Source organism: Staurois parvus, unplaced genomic scaffold (genome assembly GCF_062004578.1).
Source record: "Staurois parvus isolate SC_StPar_1 unplaced genomic scaffold, SC_StPar_1.0 ptg000023l, whole genome shotgun sequence".
Classification (NCBI taxonomy): domain Eukaryota; kingdom Metazoa; phylum Chordata; class Amphibia; order Anura; family Ranidae; genus Staurois; species Staurois parvus.
This window is the reverse complement of record NW_028317819.1, coordinates 2,890,432-2,900,521: the sequence shown is the minus strand read 5'-3', so window position 1 is coordinate 2,900,521 and position 10,090 is coordinate 2,890,432. Positions and strand designations below refer to the sequence as shown.

At 41.4% G+C, this 10,090-nt stretch overlaps 1 protein-coding gene across 1 annotated transcript in view; it reads right to left on the bottom strand.

Moving 5' to 3' along the window:
• Positions 1-5,218: 5,218 nt before the first annotated feature.
• The window catches only part of MARCHF9 (membrane associated ring-CH-type finger 9), a 208,564-nt gene continuing 203,692 nt past the window's right edge, over positions 5,219-10,090 (bottom strand). The window contains exon 5 of the mRNA XM_089692739.1: positions 5,219-6,377. Coding sequence (XP_089548865.1) covers positions 6,049-6,377 — 329 coding nt within the window. The 3' untranslated portion in view covers positions 5,219-6,048. The remainder of the gene's footprint in view (positions 6,378-10,090) is intronic.

Below are 10,090 nucleotides of genomic sequence, written 5' to 3'. Positions count from 1 at the left end.
ACTCCCAACGGTTTTAACCCTTCCCTACACTACCCAAAACAAAAATGTAACTTTTTTTAATCACACTTTCTTCAATGATCTGAAGTTTAAGGGCACTTCATGCTCTGTTTCATAAATTCTGTGTCATATGGGGTAATGAGTCTGGCAACATAAATTAGCGTTAATCTGTGTGGTCCTAAGAATCTTCACCCCCTTTAATTTATGGGTGGCACAGAGCACATGAGGTCATCCAGGAAGCCAACAGACTTGCACCTAGTGTAATAAAGGGAAGTCAAAGAAAGCTGTTGGTAATGCTATCACATTATATTAGGAGAGCTTAGTCTTGTCCTAATCAGTGCACTGTTTTTAGGCAGTTCTACCTTTACCATAATGCGTGTATATTTTTATTCAATGCAAAAATGTAGCACTTTTCATCTTGCCTGGCTGCTCTAATAACTAATCCCTATGGTTTCTGTCAACTTTATCTTCTGAATAGCCCAAGATCTAAGGCTCTGTGTCTGCTTTTCTTTTTGTCCACTGCAGCCTCTCCAAGTGACAACTACGGTTGCAAGAAAAAGTATGTGAACCCCTTGGGATTACGTGGAGTTTTGCACGAATTGGGCATAAAATGTGCTCTGAACGTCATCTAAGTCACAACAATAGAAGAACACAGTCTGCTGAACATAATACTACACAAACATTAGATGTTGCCATGGTTTAATTGCACATAACATGTAAACATTCACAGTGCAGGGAGGAAAAAGTATGTGAGGCCCTAGCTTAATGACTTCTCCCAGAGCTAATTGGAGCCAGGAGTGAGCCAACCTTGACTCCAGTGTGATGATATTGGATGTGTTGCTGACAGCTGTCCTGCCCTTAAAAAACACACACCTGTTTTGGGTTTACTGGTTTCAAGAAGCACTGTCTGATGTGAACCATGCCTCGCAGAAAAGAGCTCTCAGAAGACCTACGATCAAGAATTGTTGACTTGCATGAAGCTGGAAAGGGTTACAAAAGTATCTCCAAAAGCCTTGATGTTCGCATGTCCACGGTAAGACAGTCTACAAATGGAGAAAGTTTAGCACTGTTGCTACTCTCCCTAGGCGTGGTCGTCCTGTAAAAATGACTGCAAGAGCACAGCGCAGAATGCTGCATGAGGTAAAGAAGAATCCCAGAGTGTCAGCTAAAGACCTACAGAAATCTCTGGCACATGCTAACATTTTTGTTGACACATCTACAATAAGGAAAACATTAAACAAGAATGGAGTACATGGGAGGACACCACGGAGGAAGCCATTTCTGTCCAAAAAGAATATTGCAGCACGTTTGAAGTTTGCAAAAGAGCATCTGGATGTTCCACAGCTCTACTGGCAAAATATACTGTGGACAGATGAAACCAAGATTGAGTTGTTTGGGAAGAACAAAAGAAAAAAAGGCACAGCACACCAACATCAAAACCTCATCCCCACTGTAAAACATGGCGGAGGGAGCATCATGGTTTGGGGCTGCTTTGCTGCCTCAGGGCCTAGACGGATTGTTGTCATTGATGGGAAAATGAATTCTAGAGTTTATCAAGACATTTTGCAGGAAAACGTACGACCATCTGTCCGCCAACTGAAGCTCTGCAGAGGATGGGTGATGCAACAGGACAATGACCCAAAGCATACAAGTAATTCAACAAAACAATGGCTGCAACAGCACAGAATACGCCTTCTGGAGTGGCCCAGTCAGAGTCCTGACCTCAACCAGATTGAAATGCTGTGGCATGACCTTAAGAGAGCGATTCACACCAGACATCCCAAGAATATTGCTACACTGAAACAGTTTTGTGAAGAGGAGTGGTCCAAAATTACTCCAGATCTTTGTGCAGGTCTGATCTGCAACTACAGGAAACGTTTGGTTGAGGTTATTGCTGCCAAAGGAGGGTCAACCAGTTATTAAGTCCAAAGCTTCACATACGTTTTCCTCCCTGCACTGTGAATGTTTACATGTTATGTGCAATTAAACCATGGCAACATCTAATGTTTGTGTAGTATTATGTTCAGCAGACTATGTTCTTCTATTGTTGTGACTTAGATGACGTTCAGAGCACATTTTATGCCCAATTCGTGCAAAACTCCACGTAATACCAAGGGGTTCACATACTTTTTCTTGCAACTGTAGTTACAGGCCACTCCTGAAGTCTTCTTTGGCTGTACTGCATTTTCTGAATCTCATATTAAACTTAATAAAGTAGACATCTTTATTTCAGCACAGTTGGAGTGTTTCACTGACAACTTGATACATTTACTAATTGACTTGTTACCCTTTAACTATATTTAGCCAATTGTGGATTAATTAACAAGGTCTGTTTTACATAGAGCCATTTTTGTTTTTTAGCGTAATGGAATTTAATGAATCATGGACTAATTCAGTGCCTTCGCTGACATGAATGGCAATTTTCCTCCACCTTCTCCATTAGGGCTGCAAAGGTTTGTTTAATGCTAATGTCAGTGACTTGGTTAATGAGCTACAGGAGGAATTTCAAAGACAAGCCCAATAATGGTACTTTGTTAGGTAGATACTTAAGGCTGCATCTAGAGAACTCCTATATTTAAAATATTTCATTGTAACTGTAGACAGAGATTTGTTTTTAGTTTTGATAGAGAATGGAAAATTTAGAATCCTTGTCAGGTGTTATTGCTGTTTTTGTCTCTGCTGAGGAGATTCAACCTCTAAATTGTCCTGGTGACCACTGGGACAGAAACCAATGTGAAATCCAAAATGTTACAGTTGAGGTGAGGGGAAAACTTCAAAAGGGTGCACCTGTCTCAACTCATTTTGTATGTCAAACCTCCCCAAAGTGAAACAATAAAAAAAAAAGATGGAGGTTTTAAAGATACCCAATACACCTTCCCAGTGCTATTCTTTGATGTGTGTTAGCAAAATTGTAGTGGGTCTGATTTTGATCTGTTGTATGTCAGGCAGCCAATTCAAATAAATATCCTTCTTTAACGCAGGTTTAGGCATGATGTAACGTATGTTACCACATTAGACTGCCCTGGTATGAGTGGGTTCTTGTTTTTAAATTAGACGGTCTTTAAATGCAGTCATTAGTATTTAGAGTACCTAACAAAGATGTTTTGCGCTAGTCTTTGAAAGCCTTTTTGTAGCTCAATGCTACTTTTGTGGATAGAAAAGGGAAGAGATGGAAGCTTTGTCAAGCTTTTATTACAATATGCATTCTCAATGCAGAGGGTATCCTTAATTTCCTGTTCTGGCAATGATGATCATCACAAGAGATCTCTCCACATCTCCAGGGATACATAAACAAAAAAATACATTTTTAGAGTGGAAACGTTCAGAGCCTCTGTCAGGGTATTATTGCTGCCTACATTCTCATTGGCCCTGGGAAAGTAATGATACTTGATGCCTTCAAATGCATTTATGGCAGGGGCAATTAATAGTAGTTCTTATAGATAATTCATGTGATTTCCAATCTATAAAAGAAGAAAGTCTCCAATGCGTCACCATTCTAGTATTTCACAAAACCCACACTGTGTGAAATTAAGTGGCTGCTATTGCTGGCCTCCTCCTGAAAAATCTGGCTGTATGGCTTTCCTTTGAGAAACTGACCCAGAACAAGTATGTAGCTAAAAATATGAGAACAGTGATTTGTGTAGTTGAAGCCAGAGAGTCAGCATGATGGGCAGGGAACTAGAATATTTCAGAATTGCAATGGCAACTCATATGTCTCTTAGCATAGATTTAGTTGAAAAGGGTTTTTAGCTTTGCTATGAAAATTAAGCAACTTAAGTTGGTTGTAAACCCTTACATATACCCAGTGAAGTGACTGGTCTCGGCTGATACACAGAGGTGAAGCAAATAATTTGTACCTGTCTATCTGTAGTCTTCTCTACATCTGATCAACGTGCTGAATTTATACAGCTTGTTTGAGCTATCAGAAAAAAGTGGGTGAAGAGATAAAATTACACATTGAAGAGCTAAGTGAGGAGAGCTCTGAGAGCTGATTGGAGGGAAGATACACACCCCTTCACACAACGCACAAGAACATAGCTGAGGTTATCAATCTGTTGGATATCCCTCCCCATCACAATTTTTGTCTTGGTGTCAGGAAAACTTGTCAGAAGTGATTCATGCTGACAGAAATGACACGTAGGGCTCTTAATTGAGAAAAGCACACACAATAGAGGGATATGCATTGTTCATATTTCATGCCTGAGGTTTGCAACCACTTTAACATGTATGTTCAGCAAAACGTTTTTTTTTAGTTTTGGGTTGGAGTGGAGAAGGATATAACTCCTTTCAAGCTTCCTTGCTATCTGGGGTTCCATTAGAAACATTTACCCTTATTTCCTGTCCCATTAACATTTTTCCCATTAACATTTTTTTTTTAGTGGAGTATGGAAAGGCTTGAGTCTCTGTTATAGGGTTCCTGTTTTTCATTAGCATTCAATTTTCAGGTTAATTACCCTACATAGGCCTGTTTCCTTCACTAAAGTCTGTGGCTTGAGAATACTCTGTCTGAACCAGACCTGCCATGCCATACAGCACCCAAAAATCACCCTGCCCCTTTACTTTTTTAAACCTTCTCCTAAGGAACATCGCTACTGCTGCAGTGCTTTTGTTCTTCAACCCATACAGCTTATCTGTGTTCTGCTGAGACTTTTACCTTGGAAATGTCACATGCTCTTGGAAGTCTCTTGCAACATCTACCATAACTCCAGCCACAGTTGAAGCTTTGAAATGCCAACATGCAACATAGCTAAACATGCAACAGTTTAGTTCTTCAATTTTTCATTCAAGCATATCAGTATCTGGTGACCTTGGAACACACGCTTCTGATGCTAGAGTGCTTTACACGAAACCTCATGTGAAAACATTTTAATACTAAGGCCATCATCCAGAATCATCCTTTTCTTGGAAGTCTGAATGTGAATTAGAGGACACTATCTTCAAGTAATACCCTCCTACTACGACTTTTAGAAGTTTTGTGTGTGTCATGGATGCTTTGGATTACATATTGCATAGTGTGTTGGACAGCATTAGTAGCTCACTGATGCTTGAGCTTTCAGTTGCGGCCTGGAATTGGTCTTCTATTTATGGTACATTAGGGTATATTTCTTTAAAATGGAGCATGTTGGAATAACCCTTACAAATAAAACCCTAAACAGTGTGGGACCATATGGTGGACAGAGACTGTAAAACTCTTGCATCACCATACACAAGCATACCAATGCAGGATAAAAACCTGATGTTTTTAATTTTACATCCCAGTATGTGAATAAGAAGAAAAAGAAAACAAATGTAGTTGGAGACCATTTGCATATAAATATTTTTTTTCTTTATCCTCCCGCAGGGAGAAGAGAGGAAAAAAAATTACATTTACTCATGCAAAAAATGTAAAACCAGGGAAAGTATAAGCGTCTTATTGCAAAGATCCCATTTTGCCGTAAAAATATGTTTTATTGCACCTATTCATCGCTTAGAAAGTTGTGAACCACTTCAAAGTCTCTCAGAATCCTGTTGTTATTTACTTTTTTGCTTAGGCAATTTTTTAACTATATTACTCTTTTCCACTTCTTTTCCTCTCTGGTTTACTATGGTGTTGTCATCATTTAAAGCTGAGGTAAAAATTGTAGACTTGTTTTCTCCGATGACTTGTTCTCGATTCAGAACGCTGGCTTGTGCTTTAATAAATACCAAAGGGAACACATTGGATGAGGTTCCTTCAGCAGGATTAAATTTGCTTGAGAGAGCCCTCTAGTGGCAGTCTATCATTCCAGATTCGATGGGTTTTATAAGACGCACTGGAAAGTGTTAGGCGATAAAAGAAGGCCCAATTAAAAAAGGAGTAAAACAATAAAAAACAGGGAAATTCCTACATGAACACAACTGACCAAAATCTTTGAAAGGCCAGCTCCTTATGAACCAGAACTCACTCTGATTTTCATCCAAACAAATCTCTCGTCTTTTCCCTTTGTCGATACCATGACAACATGGCGGCATCAGTAGTAGCTAGTTAAGGATAGCAGCGTACCATTTCCTATCGATAATTAAAGATATTTCTCATACTGTTGTCACTCTCATCACCACCTCTCTGTTGGAATTTGTGCTATTTCGATGTTCATTAGGCCGCAGGTGGCTGAGGATGTGTAGAATTGTATAACCACAGTGATGGTTTAATATAGTCCTAACCCGCTGGCTCCGCCCCGGGCCTCTGTCATTGTGAGAGGAATGGTTCGTCCGTGAATTCCTTCCCCCAAGCTTTGTAGTCCCAGTTATAGGTTCCCCAAGGTCCTTAGTTTTGTCATAGTTCAGAACTTTCCACTGCTGATTGACGGCTTGCCATCGCTTGAAGATCCGATATACCGATGAGCCTTCGTGAATTATGAGACCTGTTACAAGATAAGAAGAACAACATATACTAAATATACAAATAACTTTCTATTGTATTCATTTGCAAGCACTCCTCCATTGGTATTTTTTTAAAGTAAACCATGGCATTCCTCTTGCTATCCCATCTGTTAGAACCTGTACATATACAGTAGAATGTTATAGGTCTTTCATTGCTCACTCTTATATCACAGCTCTCTAGTCAGGTGCGTCCCTAGGCAGGTGCGGTGGGTGCGCGCCGCACCAGGTGACAGGTTTTGCACGGGAGTGACACTGGACCCGCTCCTCCAGGGATGGACTGACCGAGGGCCAGGGGTTACTACAGGGCCCCATGAAAGGCTCAGTCCATCCCTGTATGTGCCACTGCTGAAATAAGCAAGCATTGAGGGGACGGACAGTGAGGCAGGCACTTCGGACACCTCTCCTCCTCGGAGTTTCAGCAGAGGGGCGGGTCCACATCCCTGCCACGGGTGCTGAAGTCAGAGAGCTGGAGGGGCGAGCAGAGTATGCAGCAGTTCAGTGTGTAATCCTCGGACCCTGGTGACAGCACTGCAGCTTCATGTAGTAGGTAGGGGGGAGAGAGAGGAGGGGAGAAAGAGGGCAGAGAGAGAGAGGGGGTGTCACCAAGTGGTCTGCACCAGGCGACACCAACCCTAGGGACGCCAGTGTCTCTAGCAACCCTTAGATAGCAGTTGTGAAAACTCAGTGTAAAAATGTATTTTATCTTTAGAAGCTTGCAAGGTCTGTCTGCGATCAGGCTGCCTGGGTGCGACATTGTCCTTTTTTCCCTACTGGCTGCAATATTTTTATGTGCTCTGTGTTCGCTGACCTCATGTTTCAGCTAACATTAAGGTTAAAACATATATAAAAAGACTTGCTATGTTAAACCTAATCAGTCCACTTTACTTGATACATTCTAACACAGTACAACGCCACTTGGACAACAAGGAATATCTCCTAAACATGCACAGTTTAGGAGATATTCACTGTTTCTGCAGCCGATGATGTCACCAGCACATGTGCTCTGAAGGGATGGCATACTCATGCTGTCCCTTCAGAGCTCTGTTCTGCAGCTGTGACTCCTGTGCGCATGCGCGGGAGTAACGTCATTGTAGCCAGGCCATTCAAACGGCTAGAGCTTGCAAACCTGGAATGAAGACTGGATAACTATGGAAGCCCTGTCAGCAGTGATATCATGTCACTGGAGGATTTCGTTTTAAGGTAAGTCTTTCATAATGTGCTAGTATGTGATGTGTACTAGCACATTGTGATATTACCTTACAGAAGGAATTGTTTTTCTTTTGAAAGTTTACTACTGCTATAAAAACTTCTTCTTAAAGAGAAAAGGAGGCTAGCCTCGAAGTATACACTAAATACAGCTGTCATATTCAAGGATATGCTTCATGCATGCAAGGCATCTAAGGCCGTATAGCTAAAATTCAGGCATATTTCTTCATCCACGGGCCACAGCTGCTGCATACAGCTGCCCATAGAAATAAATTACAGGATTTGCCTGTATGTGGTGCACTTGTACAGATATAGGGCCCTGGACACAAAGTCTGCGTCCAGAAGTGTATGTCCATATGCGTAATTTCTATGGATGGCTGTATGCAGCAGCTGTGACTCCCAGGCAGAGAAATGAATTTTACTTTCTATGGCCCCAGGAACCCATGTTCAAGTGACCTACACTGATGTTTATGTGTAAATGTGCACTTTTTTCAAGATTCTTGCAGCTGTAGTTATATTTTTTGAGATGGTATTGCATTGTGCAGCTTTCTGTATCAGTATATTTTTGTTGAAATTAAAGTGTCATTAAAATCAAATCATTAAAAAAATGTCAATACTGTACATGCTACATTACATTGTGTTCATACTCACTCATCCACTAGAGCAGTGGTCTCCAAACTGTGGCCCGGGGGCCGGATGTGGTCCTTGACTTGCCTTAAACTGGCCCTTGAGGCACTATTCCCCCAACTGACAATGTTGATGGGGCTCTATTCTTCCCATTGATACCAACAATGAGGCACTATTCCTTCTATTCAAACCAATGATTGAGCATTGTTTATGCCCACTGACCCACTGATGATGGAGCATCTTCTACCCCACTGGTTAAAGTCCAGCCCCCCTAACATCTGCAGGATTGTAGACTGGCCCTTTGTTCACAAGATTTGGAGACCCCTGCACTATAGCATTTGTTTTCTGTAGACTACAAAAATCCTGTGTTTCTGCTGCAACCTGAGTTTGTGCAGACCAGTTGTTGACATCTACTGAGCATGCTCCAGTCTCAGCTCCCTTCAAAGTTGTTCATTTATCATCTGTGCAGCCCATGTGACTATAGAGTCACACATTGTGGGCAAATACACAGTGGTAAATGATACTCCCCCTCCCTTCTCCTCCATGACCTCATATTGCTAAACACTATGGGAGCAGGATGCTGATTGATGGAGGCTTCACCTTCCAGTTAGTCCAAGAGCATGCACACCAATGACACAGGCTAGAGGGGCATGACACAGTCTGTGATTGTCAGAACCTCCTCCAGATCTCTTTACAGTGTGAACAAAGTGAAAGCTATTGTCAGTCAACTTAAAGCGGAGTTCCACCCAAAAGGGAAAGTTCTGCTTTAATGCTTTGTCCCCCACTCCCCATTAAGGATTGGCACCTTTGGGGAGTGGGGGGCAGGGAGCGGATACCCGAATTTGACAGGTACCCACTTCTACTTCTGTTGCGATCGGCTAGGTGATCAGAAGCGGAAGTTGTCCTCTCCCCCCATAGTCTTCTGGGACACGTGACAGGTCACAAAGCATAGTGCTTCTCACGCATGCGCAGTGGGCACCCGGCTGTGAAGCCACAAGCTGACACAGTCGGGTGCCCACACTAAAGATGCCGGCACCAGGGAGAGAAGACGGCCGGTGAACCCAGCAGTGGTGAGGATACCGCTGGACTGAGGGACAGGTAAGTGTCTATATTTTAAAAGTTAGTAGCTACAATTTTTGCAGTTGCTGACTTTTTTTTTGCAGCTGGAACTCTGCTTTAAACTCTACTTCCACCATGGTATTGCAAAAAAAAAAAAAAACATTTGCTTTGAAATATACTTATGTATGAAGCTTTAAAATGTTTTGTTGCTATTAAATTATTTATTTTAATTCTCTGTTCTGAAAACCTTTTTTTATGTCATGTGATTGACGTAACACCAATCAATGCTGTGCAAACACAGATTCATAAATCAGCAAAGTACCAAACTCCTCCCTTACAATTTTCCCTGAGGACAGGACTGACCTGGGAAACTGCATCTGACCTTTGAACAGCAATGATAAAATAAGGTACTCAGATGCTTTTTTATATTAAATGAAATACAGTGGCATGATCTGTAAACATAATCCAACAGGATAATGACAATTAAACATTGTATGTTTAGTATCACTTTTAATGGCCTGGGCAACAGGGTCTCTTTAGGTTTGAAAATATGAGCTATATCTTGCTGTGCAATGACAACTGATTTTCTCCATTCTCATTACATGTCAGTAGTAGTGCTTGGCTTAAAATCCACACTACTAGAACATAGGTCACCTTCATCCAAATCTGAAGGCTAATATGCCTTTCAATTGTACTATTACTGGCAATTTTGCATTGAAGTCACTAGGGGGCATATTTGCTTTGAAGTCTATGGGGATGTGATTGTACATGAAAGTCTATGGGACGCGATTTTGCATTGAAG